At 45.6% G+C, this 13,734-nt stretch overlaps 1 protein-coding gene across 20 annotated transcripts in view; it reads right to left on the bottom strand.

Moving 5' to 3' along the window:
• SASH1 (SAM and SH3 domain containing 1) overlaps positions 1–13,734 on the bottom strand; it is a 293,144-nt gene that overhangs the window by 26,846 nt on the left and 252,564 nt on the right. For 15 of the 20 annotated variants that reach the window (XM_036316354.1, XM_036316357.1, XM_036316358.1 and 12 more), the window contains 2 exons: positions 7,827–7,959; positions 2,861–3,696 (listed from right to left, as the gene is read on the bottom strand). In XM_036316354.1, the coding sequence (XP_036172247.1) occupies positions 2,861–3,696; positions 7,827–7,959 (969 nt within the window). Of the gene's footprint in view, positions 1–2,860; positions 3,697–7,826; positions 7,960–8,126; positions 8,499–13,513; positions 13,541–13,734 lie in introns of those variants that run through there. The other 5 variants (XM_036316362.1, XM_036316372.1, XM_036316373.1 and 2 more) reach the window with 4 other exon arrangements.

Below are 13,734 nucleotides of genomic sequence, written 5' to 3'. Positions count from 1 at the left end.
ATGCCCAATAGATTTTCTCATTTTTGTCAAGACAATCATTTGATTGTGGCTCGTTTCCTGTGAGTCAGGGCTCACAGACACAGCATGGCACCCAGATGCCTGCTCGGTTTATGGCTCGGCACTTCCCTGCTTTGCATTCCAGCTTCAACTGCAAGGCTGGAGCCCAGCACGCTATTTCTGATGCATGGGAACTAACTGACAAAGCACTTATGTGGAAATATAGCTGCAATAAATCAGAAGCTCGTTTATATCCTCGCATGCCTGCTGTATGCATTTATTCCTAAAATAAAAAGCTCCAAGAGTGAACTGGCTTTTTGAAGCACCAAGTAACCCTCTCCCTGTGATATGCTCATGTCTGGGAAAGATTCCTCTGTATCATTGTGGAAGCACAAAAACTGGAACAACGAACGCTGCTTGAACTCATCTCTACTCTTTCGGTAACAGCAAGTAGATCTCAAAGCATCACCACCCCTTCAACTGAGAAAAGAGCTTTAGAGAGAACAGTGAAATCTCCGGCTTTGGTGGTCTCCACGGATGTAGCCTCAATGAGGTTTGTCAAGGGCATACTTCTCACGTCCAGGTAACTGTAAGACTTTAGATAGATGCTCGTGGATGGGGAGAGCTGGCAATGGAATGGTCATGCAGCTGAGAACATGTTTTTGGGGGGAGGTAGGGTTGAATTTTTAAAATGGACAAAATTCCAAAATGTCATGCATGTTTGTTTCACCAAACAAAAATTGAATGACCAAATAAAAAGCAAGACAAGTGACCATTTTCAGTGAATACAAAGCATTATCATTTCCTTGAGGTTTCATCAAGCAAATATGGTATTGTTTTTGAAAGATAAAAAAGATCAAGGTTGAAGATTAAAGGAAACTGCACTTTTGGATAAAATGAAGCAGATATATGCCAAAAAGAATAGAAAGAACTTTTAAGTAAAGCAAGCAAAGAAATTGTCTGTCTTTAAAAAAAAGGAAAAAACAAAACAAACACCTCTTTTTGAGGTTTAACATTATTTGCCCCCATAGTCTCTGAATAGTTAGAAAAATTTTGTTTTCCTGATTGTACAACTATACTTAGAATAAAAGGCATGTGCAAATTTCTAATTTAGCGTAGAACATATACTTCCACAAGTATTAATACTGCCCACTACTGCAAGTTCATAGTACCTTAAAAACCCAGCCTCAGGCTGACACTTGGAATAGAGATTACATAGTGCCACCTTTACAGGGGAAAAAAATGCTCTCATGTCCACACCCAAAGTCAAGGAAGACTCAATCACTGTCCCACAGTGTTAATTAGCACTAATCTTAGAAAAATAACTTCTGGACAGGAAAACTGATAAAGTTCGATCATTAACCTGGCAATAAACAATATGAGGGGCAATGAACAGATCAAAGTGCTCAGTGTGAAAAAATTCTCACTATTACATGATTTAAACTCACAGAGCTGAGTCATCCACTAACAAAGAGGTGACTCTGTCCATCAAGGTCCTGTCCAATGGCAGAGAGGCCCATAAACTGGGCAGAACACTTCCAGAGGTAAAAAGTAAATTATACCAAGATTGGTTAGCCACAAGTATTTTACAAAATACCTGTGGGTCAGAACTGAGTGAGTGAGAAAAGGAATTGTGTTATTTTACAACTAAACAGAACCACTGATAATTGTTGCCATGATGTTAAAAGAACCAGAAGTTGCCACTAATAGTATTAAAAGGTTTGCAAGACTGATAGGAATGTGAAAAGATGGAAAATTAGACCTAGCAAGAAGGTCAGCATGTACAGGAATATTTGGAAAATATAAGGGGTAAGGATCTAAGGAATTTTTAGGAGAAGGTCATCTTTAGGGGATGGCACTGGCCAACCAGCCTCCATGACCACAAAAGGAGAAGGTAATTGAAGGATTTAAATCACAGTAATCATCTGAGGAAGATCACCTTACTCGGGAATGTGAACACACCCTGGAGAAAGCCCCCCGAAAGGCTGCCGTATAGTCCACTCCTTTAGACCTTTAAAGGGACACAGCCGGCAGTCCCGAGGGAAGGAAGCAGGACAAGGGGACAGCAGGGCCAGGAAGCCACAACTCCTCCTCCGTCTGTGCACTGTATATGGGCTACTGTGCAAACTAGAAATTGGGTGGGAATTTCGGGGCAGGGGGGTATCTATAGTCTCAAGTTCAAAATAAGTCATGCCCTGAAAATAAACTTTACAAAAGTCCAATCATTCAGTAATAAAACTGAAAAATGCTTTATTATTTGAAAAGAAGCACTTCATTCCTTGCTATGTACAGAAGAATGGAGCAGTGGAGGACATTTTAAAATAGTTGTTCCTTTGATTAAAAAGCTAAGAACGCCAACTTGACTTAACTAAAAAGAACTCTAATTCTTTTCCCTTTTGATTTAAGAATTTTCCATTTGTTTCTACTGATAAAAGAAATATACTTGACAACGTTTCCAAATCACCAAATTGGTGATTGGGATGATGGCGATCTTTCCATGAGCTAGTTGCCATTGTTTTAATTAACTAAAACAATAAGCCTCTCTTTTAAGGGCAAAATACCCTCTGTTTTGAATCAGCTTCTTTGAGGTCAAGTGACGTGATGGCTGGGAACGAAGACAGCCACCCTCGAAGGAGGCCAAACCCCACCCCGGGACTCTGGGAGCCCTTCTCTGGATCAGGAAAGAGGACACGTGGGAAGTAGGGCTGGAAATCTGAGATGATGATGGAACGGGCCCTGAAGTTAGGAAGTTATGAGCAGAAGAGAGGGGAGGACGCCAAGCTCCACAGAAGAGAGGCCATAATGCTTGACTACACCTCACGGAAATGACAAGGCCATCCTGGGGACCCTCCGGGAGACTCACGGACTTCTGGTGGATTCTCAAGAGAACCCTCTTAGTACAGCGGTCGACCGTGGCGGCCCACTTCCTCTTTGCCTCCTCCTCCTCCTCCAGCAGGCACCGCCTCAGGTCCTGCTTCTCAGCCTTGCTCAGGGTCCTGTCTGAGGCAGGGCGCACTAGCTGGGTCAGGTTCAGGTGGCTGTACAGGCTCCGCTCCACCACGTAGGTGATATTGAACTCGCTGACCGCGGGGCGCCCGCGCCCCCTCCTGCCGGGGACGCCACAGCTCCCTCCCCCTTTGGGTCTCTGCCGCAGCAGCTGCAGGTCACAGGGCGTGCTGTGCACTCCTTTTCTGGAGGGACGCTGGCAGAGAAAAGCTCGGGAACAGGAGTAATTAGTATCTGTCTTCTTCAGGCGGATGTGCTTCCGGACGCTCTGAACCTCCTCCAGGGACACTAGCAGGTGGTGCCTGCGACGGTGGCTGTCACAGAAGCACACGCCATCGGTACTTACCCCGTGGCTCAGGGACCCCAGGCTCTTCTTCATCTCCCCCTCGGTCAGGGAGCGGGAGACCTTCTGGGCCTTTTCTTCATCCGGGTAGGAGAAGAACGTCCCCATCTTCTTGGGGGGCTTAATGAGGCCCCGGCTGTCGCCTTTGCTGAAGGTTTTGACCAACTTCCGGCCCGCGGCCCAGGCTTCCAGGTTGCTGGGTGATGGAGAAGTGGTGAAAGGGTCTGAGTCATCTTCTGGAGGCTTCTCAGGGGAGCCATCAAACAAGAAGGGCTTCTTGTGCACGCCAGAGTACAGGGCGGCCCGCTCATCCAGGGCCGGGGGACTCTCAAACACAGGCTCCTCCCCACCTGCAGAGGGGGCAACAGATACGGTCAGGGCCTGCACACACATGCCTTTGGGTCGTCCCCCCACCCAGACCTTTCTTTACGCACCCCCACCCTGCATAAGGTAAGCTCGTCGGTGTGAAACCACAGGGATTCCCTCCCTGTCTCACTCACCCTCTTCATATACCGGGCTCCCGCTTAAATAACAGCATGTAAAAAAGGAAAACCAAACTGTGCCAACGTAGGGCTTCACACAAGCTTGGTGTTAAAAGGTTTTGGATGTGTTTTTTCTCCTTCTTTAAATATCTTTGAAGACCAGACGCCTTAACAGACCTATTAAAAGTGCCATTTGGGAAATCTAAGCCAGTCATTTCCACAGTATCCCTCAGCACTTGCAGTAAGTAGCCTCCCCAGCTGGTTATGTGCAACAATCTCAGAAGCTGGAATGAGACCCTTTCCCTCCTGAAAGGCTGTCTGGTTGCCTTTTCATACTCAGATTGTGGTGAATGCCATGTGGCAGACGGCGATGTTTTACTGGCACATGTGCCATTTCAGTGATTAACTCTCCAAGGGAGTCCAGCTGTGGAAACACCACCACATAGGGGTGTACCTTGCGAATGCAACAGACAAATGGTCCCCAGTTGACAGGACAAACACAAGAAGTTAGGGAACAGAGTGACCCCAGCCAGAGTGTCCCATCAACTCGGCACTGCTAGAAGCAGCAGCGGCCCTGAAGGGCCGGGACCTGCGAGCAGCCCCACCGGCGTCCCACTGCATCTCAAGGACACGGAGGCTCCTGGAGCCTTCGCTGGAGCCAGTACCATGCCAAGCCCTCCGGAACCCAGTGGAAAGGTCTGGACTTGCTGGCAGGAAAAACGAGCTCTTTCCCGTGTGCGATGGGAACAGATGTGAGAAAATAAGTAGGTCAAACTGTGGGTGTAGTGACCCTAACTGGCTGTGTCTCTTTAATTATAAGGAAACTTTTGAGCAGGACAGCTTTCCACCAGCTGAACTGTGAAGAGGAAAAAACACAAAGTTTCCTGGAACAGAGGGATGGCACTAAATATGCCAGCTGGAAGGAGGGTGCCAGTGTGCGGTTAAACGTCAGAGATAAAGGGAAAGGACTGCTCACTTCAGGGGGCGGGGGGGGGGGGGGGGGGGAATGAGTGGATTGGTGGCAGTCCTTTAAAATTCCAGAAGTTTCTTACTCTTCCAATGGATGGGAATTACAGTTCCAAATATAAAGAAATAAGTACCATTGCTATTAAGCACAACCCTAGACTGACTCTAAAGTCAAGGAGGTGGTGGTGGAAAGGGAGAAAAACTATGCCCAGTCAAAAATCCTCCATCATCTGCAGGCCAAATCCACTCAATTCAAGAGTTACTCCCGGAGAGTTTAACATTAGGGCCCAGGGTTCTGATGGGAATTTGCTAGACCAGAAGCAGTGTGCGAATATCATGAATGTTTCCTGCTACTTCCTCAGGACATCTGATTAATCAGGTAAGGAGACCAAGGGCAAAGACCAAAAGCAGTCCAGTCACAGACCATGGCTTTTCCTGCAGTCCAGGTGTCCGCGGAGGCATGCAAAGGCCCTTATCTACCCATAGTCCTTAGGGGCTTTGGGAAATCAGGGGGGTTGTCTAAGTACTTTAAGGACCTGGCACTCAGTCATGGGTGTACATTTTCTGGGCTCTGTCTTTAGGGCTGTCATCACAGATCCCAATACTTCCGTGTCACACTGGAGTTAGAACCAGCTGGGGCACACACAACCACAACATATGTAGCTGTACTCCCTGGTTCAGGAAGTCAGCATCTGGTGGCGGGTTTGGAGGAAGTGTGGCAAAGGTCTGCACAGTGGCCATATCAGCCCGAGCTCTGAGGGCAGGCCTCGCGTGGCGCGGGCTCTTCTGTCTCCCGTACCCAGGCCCTGAAATCCCAGCCTGGACTGGGTTCCTTGGGTTCAGAGCACCGCTTCCCCATTCTCCTCTGGCTTGAAAGCACAACCATCCTACTGAGAGAATGGCAATCAAAAAAGTGCTCCCTCCATCATCACTTGGCGTGATATGCTTCACATACTGACCTTTATCTATTTTATTCAGCTGAGACCAGAACACAGCGGGAAAGGTGACTTTGACAGAATAGGATGACTTAATGCTGAGAGAGAGCACAGATTGATGCCCTGGTTTCCAGCCCTGGCTCTGCCACTCAGCATCTTCCGACCTTGGGCAATTACTTCTGTCTCAGAGTCTGTTCCTCACTGGTGATCATGCCTACCTAGCTTTGTAATACCTACTGCCAGGGGACTGAGAGGATAAAATTAAATAAAAAGAGGTATGTGGAGGTACTCTACATGCTGAAAAGCACTGTACAAGAGCGAAGTGATTCATTATCAGGTTACAGATGAGCTGGAACAATGAGGGAAGGCGGTGGGAGGGTATCAGCTCCAGGAGAAAGACACAGAAATGGGCTGACAAAGGGCACTGACCTGGCTTACAGTTTAATTAACATTGTCTAGGGTCACCGTGCCCCAGATAAGGACTTGAAACTCAAGTTACAAGGGTGAGTCTGGGTGAAGGACTGCAACTCTGCAGGCTTTCCCAAGCCTCCAGAGCTGGGGGGAGGGGCAGCGTGGCAGCAGAGTGGAGACCAGGATGTAGAGTCAGGCTGCCCAAGACACAGAATTAAGTCTGGGCAGCCTGACTCCAATCTAGTTGTGACGTTTGAGATTTAATTTTGTCAGGTGTGCATGAGTTTTTTAAATGCCATCCCCTCCCCTCCCCCCCCCCCCCCACACACACACCTGCAGGTTCAATGATGGCAACTCCATGGGGTTCTAGTTAATATCACTAACGGACACGTGTGTGTGATTTCAGCAAGAGCTGCCACAATGAGGGGAAACCATGACTGCAGACAGGTATTAAAACATCCAAATGCAACAGCAGCATTGCATCCAAAAATAAAAAGAATTACCACGCAAAAAAGTCAGCAAAAGAAACCCAGGAATTAGCTACAACTCTAAGTTTATGAAATTGGCCATAAAGCAGATCTCTTTCCCTCTCTCTTCTTTTCTTTCCCCTTTTAACTTCACTCTCCCACAGTAACCCCTCTACCTTCAATATTACTCTAGGGGATTTAAACTAATAAATAATTACAACAAATTAAAATAAAAATAGCAATAATAACAACAGGAAACCATCATGTACAGTAAATAAGGGGCAATTCCGTTCCCTCCACAGCTTGTTAACATTTATGTACAAAAAAAGAAAGCCCTCTACAATGATACTTTCTAAATCGACATGTTAAAAAGTTGAAATTCCTCACAATGTAGGTGTGACATTTCAACAATATGCTTTTAAAAAATAAAGACATTCCAGCGTTTGTTTCAATTCACTTATCATTTTCCAAACAGGAAATCTTATTCTTTTATCTTTTGGGGAGAATTTTATAGGATGCTGCAAATGCACATTACTAACAAAAAGAGAGGCAGATCAACTGTGATTTAAACTGTCATAATTACACTTCAAAGGTTAACTACTCATTCCAATAAATCCAAGCTCATACCGCCTTTGACATTATTGCTTCATCGGACAAGTGGCTTAGGCAGCAGTATAGCTCTCAATGATCCACTCAGCACAGAAGATCCTTAAAGCCCCATTTGAACTGAGACTTGAGACAGTTTACAGGAAGAGCGAATCATCCCTCAGAGATGCCAAGGATATGAAGTGCCTTAATTGCCAGATGTTTGTTTGAGATGGATGCAAATCAAGTTTTGACTAACACCGCTGGGCAAGAGCCACTGTCCTTTTCGGGGCAGAGGCTTACACTAAGAGGAAGTTATAAAATAAAGTTTATATAAAATAGCATAAGCTCAAAATTAAAGCTATGCCACGCCGTGAGATTTCATTGTCACATACTGGCCAGTTCCCATCGTTGTACTAGCATTTAAAATACTAAGCCCCCACCCCTCCCAAATTCTGGACACCAGGTCCTTCATCCCGTAACCCGCTGAGCACTGCCCTGCTAACGTGCAGCCCCAATTCTCACTCTGCCAGAACTCAACCCGTTTTCTACTTGAAATCCTATTCTTTTTCTACTGAAAAGTGAAGTCCACGTGATTAACTCTGGAACAGACAGGGTGGAGTTTGCTTTTTACCTTCAGTGCTGGGCTTTTTCATTTCGTCCACCCTGATTAGTTTCTTTCTCACTCTGCGAGTGGAGTTGACCAGCTTGTGTAACCTCTTAAACTTCACCGACTCCTCGGTCTCATCATCCGATTGTTCTCTTGACTGGCAAAGAAACAAAAGAAAAGTTAATCAGATAATTGCTCCGGAGCTCTGCTCTTGCAGCCGGTGCAGCCCGGCCTCGCCGCCAGCGTGCGCTCTGGCAGTGCTGCAGCAGAACCTGGGGCACCAACCAATCTGCCCAACAGGTTCCTGAAGCTCCACCTACCTACCATCTTAAGGTCTAAGGAGTGGAGAAGCAGGTCCTAGGCAGCAGGACACACACCCTTGCCCTTGACCGGCATGTGCTGCATTTTGTCTCCAGTACTTGCCAGTGCCCTGTCGGGAGGACACCAAAGGACTCTCTCTCCAAGGCTGGCCCTGTAATTCCAGTTTCACTGCTGTGGTTTGGGCCAGGCTCTCCTCTGTCTGGCCCATCAGGACTTGCTGTTTAAACGTGGTCACCAACTACTTCTCCAAACCAAAATTCTGTTGACTTGTTCCAGTCCTCCCCGAAAATCAAAACCAGCAGGGCAGGAAAAGGGAAGAGATGCGAAAAGCCGCCTTCCCTGTCACCCGTGAGGACCTCCTACCACATCCCTCCGGCCTCTCCCAGCTCCTTCCAAGAGCTCCCCAGGCCAGCGTGAGGACAGCCCCTGCATTCCTCCGCGAGGGACAAGGGAAAAAGCTGACCTTTTCAGCCATACACTACAGTCCATATTCCCCAGCATCCCATTCCGTTTTGCAGCGATTCAAGTATGCTCAGCCCAGCTGTTTTCCCTCAAGTATCCAACATTACAGAGAGAAGAAAAAATTTCTCTCCGCAGCAGTGACCCAGGCAAAAAACAATCCTTTCCTTGTGAAGCAAATGAGGGTTTCGCTTCCAAGTCCGTTCCAGCATTCAATACGCAGCTTCCTCTGTTTTATCTGTTCAAAATGTAAAAACCCCAAAAGACGTCTCCAACGAAATGGGCTGCCGCGCGGCCGGGCTCGGCATTCCCGGGGCGCAGAGCGCTGGCATTGCGCAGGCGCGGCACACCCTGGGCAGCTGGTGCGACTCCAGCTGGTACTGCGCATCCTGGCAGCAGCTTTCTCTCCATTTCCTCAAGCCCATTCCCTGAAGGAGCAGGGAGAGGAATGCCTCCACTGAAATCCCGGACACAAACATGCCACATCTCTGAGCACGGGTTCAATATGGAGACTTCCCCCCAAGAAATGCACTTCTTAGTCGCGACTGTATGGATGATAAAATAGGTAACCAAGAGTGAGCACAGCACAATTCAAGAGGAAATGGGTAGAGATTATATGAATTGCTTGGGTATAAAAATGGTGCATGTCCTGAGTCTGCACATATTTCTGCAGCACTGCGGCTCTACGGCAGGGATCACTACAACCCAGTTCCTGGCCTCCTTCCTGGGGCTCCCAGCGTGTACGTTCTCCCTGCACGACTCTAGGCAAATCATTCACCACTAAAGAATAATGATTACCACCCATCAATGACAAGTCATCGGACAGGGGTATTTCTCAGGCTTCCCTTCTGTGAAGAGTATCAATATCCATGGTCAATTTCCCTAAAATTCCTAGATAAAATGTTGCACACACACCTCAAAATTAAGGTTAACTACTGGTTACCTGGTGATCAAGAACAGAAATTAGCCCTAGCCAGTTTGGCTCCGAGGATAGAGTGTGGGACTGCAGACTGAGGGGTCCTGGGTTCGATTCTGGTCAAGGGTACGTACCTCGGTTGCAGGCTCCTCCCTGGTCCGGCCCTAGTTGTGCAGGAGGCAATCAATCTATGTGTTTCTCTCACATCTAAATCTCTCTGTCTTTCCCTCTCTCTTCCACTCTCTCTAAAAATCAATGGAAAAATATCCTCAGGTGAGGATTAACGATAAATAAATAAGTAAATAATAAAGCAAACATTAAAAAAATAGAAATTGCACCCCCAGGTGTTGGGGGGAGGAGGCTATATTGCATGCTGGTAATTAGGCTTACTGCATTTGGCCTAAAACTCAAAATGTAAGACAATTACAAGGAAATAAATATAGCCCCTACTCTATAATGATATTGTCTGGTTTTAATTTCATTTTACTTCACTGAATTGTTATGTACAATGAAACGGTTGCAGTGGTCAACCAGAGGAATGAGAACTTGGTCAACGCTCTTTCTGGGTAATTGGCACCTGAACAAAACCACAATGAATGGAATTAGACGTAAACATGTAAAAACATTCCGCCTTCTGGATGTATCTCAAAAGCCAGGCAAATCTAATAGAAGAATAATCAACACTAGATTATAGAAAGTCTCTGTACATACCAACAGACAAACTTAGAATAGGTATGTATGTCTATAACCCTCACATTAAAAAATTTTGAAAATGAAATAAGCGTAAGTTGTTTATAATCAAGATATAGAAGGCTACATTAGAGGATAAAAATCACTGATGTATTATATATACCTCACACCTAGCTTGGGGTTGCTTGGGGTGGTGATGGGGTGTGTGTGTGTGTGTGTGTGTGTGTGTGTGTGTAAGGGATAGGGGAAGTAAAAAGAGAAATGGAATACAGAAAGAACACAAAAACCTTCAGTCCACAAAGACACAAATCTTAAATAGGAAACAAGCCATCAGAGGGAACTTTTCTGGGAGAAATAAAAAAAAGTGAAACCAGGACAACAGATTTAAAGGCAAAGACACGCCCCCTCCCCCCTGCTCCTCCAGTCCTAATTTCCTCTGCCCAGATTCACTGTGGTGAAAAATAACATATTCCAGGTACTTATTTAATTGCTTTCACATGGCCCATCAACTTTTAAGAAACAGAAGCTCCTTAGAACTTTGAACTAATGGTTATTTTTCTTTAAAAAAATGAATATTTTGGAAGTGTTTGCCTCTGACAAAACATAAATCACAGCAACCAATAACTTTCTTTTTTTCTAAATATATTTTTATTGATTTCAGAGAGGAAGGGAAAGAGAGAGACAGAAACATCAATGATGAGAGAGAATCATTGATTGGCTGCCTCCTGCATGCCCCCACTAGGGATCAAGCCTGCAGCCTGGGCATGTGCCCTTGACTGGAATCGAACCCGAGGCCCTTCTGTCCGCAGGCTGATGCTCTATCCACCAAGTCAAACCGGCCAGGGCACTGATAACTTCCTTTGCATTGCCATGTTTTTAATACTAGACAAGGTAGATGCAACACAATTTGTATGAAGACAAAATGTGAAATAAAACCATATATATAGTAAAGTCTATATATATTTCTTCTTTAAAATAGAAAAATCTCTTAAGTAGCCTAGAAGTTACTGAAGTTGGACAATGAATCCCAACAATGTTTTTTATTGAGGTGTTGACTTCTCACTTCCTCCAGAGTCCAGAGGAAAAACAATTGTGAAATATTTGCCTTTAAAAAGTTCTCTCCAGCTGTTTTAACATAAAGACTGTAAAAGGCATGCATTTGTTTTAAACTTAAATTTCTTTTAAGCTTAAATTCCTCATTTCATGTCTCTCCTTTTACATAAGCAATGTGTCACTTCCCAAATGCTGGAAATAATATATTGTGTCTTTTTATTCAGAAAATATACCCAGATATGGGGGTGTGAGAATTTACAATTTTTAAAAATATATATTTTTATTAATTCCAGAGAAGGAGGGAGAGGGAGAGAGAGAAATAGCATCAATGATGTGAGAGAATCATTGATGGGCTGCCCCCCCCCCCCCCCGCGTGCCCCTCACTGGGGATGGAGCCCGGCAACCAGGCCATGTGCCTCTGACAAGAATCGAACCCGGGACTCTTGAGTCTGCAGGCTGACGCTCTATCCACTGAGCCAAACTGGCTAGGGCTACAATTTTTTTTTTTTTAAATTAAGAAATCTTCCCACCGGGAGGAACTTAATAGAAGATGAAGAAAATCTGCACTGTATACGAATGATTGATTCCAAAATAAATTCAGAACTATTATAAGAAAAGTTTTAAATAAACTACAGTCAAAAAAATGTATATATTTTATATACATTCAAACACGAAATGGTCTCTCCTCCCCTTCCCTGTCCTGCCCCAGGACAGAGTAATAAAATAAACTTTAATTTGCTCATCTTCTAAATGAGGTGAAAACTCAATCATCTGCATAAACCCCCCCACCTCTAATCCTTTAGTAGAAAACAGCAATTAATGTATCCCACCAAAGGATGTGGAAAAGTGGATTTACAATATTATGAATACAAACATTTGATTTCCAGCCTCTGTATTGCAGATTTTTCCAACAGAAAGCCCATAGGGCTTAACGTTTAATTACTTTGGCTAATGCTATATGTAGTAATTCTGTGGTGAATGCTTAAGTGTTTCATTTCTGGTTTCCATGGCAACATTACATCAGATTGCAGACAGCTGGCTCCACAGTTTTAAACCATAACAAAGTGACCAAGCCAAAGCACAAAACTATAGCTGCTTTAAAGAGATAGTACACCACTGACTGCCAGGGTGCTGAATGAGGAACCGAGGGGGCCCTTTGGCTCGCAAAGGTGGGTGGAGCCTCCTTCCCTCTCAGCTCCTTTTGGAACATGTGCGTCCTTGACACATCTGCAATGTTCTAATAGGAAAGACATGGAGCCAGCGTGGAGGACTTTTATAACACAGCTACATTCTAAATGATCGGAAAAAAAGGAACACGATTAACAGCATCTGTTGATACAAACATTTGTGTAGTGGCGCAAACTCACAGTGTCCCCTCGCTGTTCAGTGTAAGCCTGTCACTGCAGGTCGGTAAACAGATCCTTCACTGAACCCTGTAACTACAATTCCTGCAACTCTGATGAGACAAACACATGCTTTCCGAAAGCTGCATGGCACAGTGGTGCAGGCACAGGCGTCATGGACTGTCATGTCATACAGGTTAACGCGACCTTGCAAGGAGCAACCAGAACCCTCTGGGGATAGCTTGAGACCACACTGAGCACAGGATTCCCACCCAGCCTTCTGAAGAAACACACTCAGCTCACTTCTCCAGCTCCAAACACCCCTTGCAGAGTCTCAATTAACAGCCACACTAAGTCGACTTATCTCCCCCAGAGGTAGCACATACCACTATAAGATACGTAAGCATTTCTGAAAAGTCTTCCACAATTGGAAATGTATTCGCCTGTGAAATTCACACAACCATGTCTGGTTAACCCAGCGCGCAAGCAGACACGGACGCTTCAGCCTCCGTGGTCCGCTTTATCAATGGCATTAACATTCAAAGTTAAGAGAAGGAAGCCGATCGGATGCAGCTTTAGGAAAAGCAACTGCAAGGCTGTCTGAAGGCGTCCTCCCGCTGAAAGCCTCCACAACTGACAACTGAGTTCCCACCGCTGGGCACTCCATCCCTCGCATTCTCACTGAGTTCTCAGCATAATATTCACTTTTCTCCTGCAAAAGCGATGCCTTGTTATTGGGTGAGCAGGCTAGGAGAGAATGCTCGGAGTTAGAAGGTAGGGAAGTAAACAAGGGGAGAAGAACAAATCTAGAGGACTTGGAAGCGAAAAAAGCATCAAAGCAGGAATAATCCAAGAGCAATCCAGGGCTTTCCCTTGAATTGACAGAAAGCACATTTCCCTTCTGCATGAAACACACCCAGAGAACTTACCGGCTTCGGCATTGAGCAGGCTGAAAGGGTAATTTGGAGCACGTCCGGCACCCCCACCCCCTCCCCACTGTGAGAACGTCTTCACTCTCCTTCCCTCAACTCTGATCTCAAAGTGAGGATTAGGCAACTCTGGAACATGCTCCTCTGGAGTTACATGATCAGACAGGCTCCACCGGCACAGTTTAGGATCCGAAAGGGGGAAAAAGCGAGGACACTGGATT

The sequence above is a fragment of the Myotis myotis genome, unplaced genomic scaffold (assembly GCF_014108235.1).
Source record: "Myotis myotis isolate mMyoMyo1 unplaced genomic scaffold, mMyoMyo1.p scaffold_m19_p_7, whole genome shotgun sequence".
NCBI classification, from domain to species: Eukaryota; Metazoa; Chordata; class Mammalia; order Chiroptera; family Vespertilionidae; genus Myotis; species Myotis myotis.
Note: the sequence above shows the minus strand (reverse complement) of the source record. Positions and strands in the feature narration are given on the sequence as shown.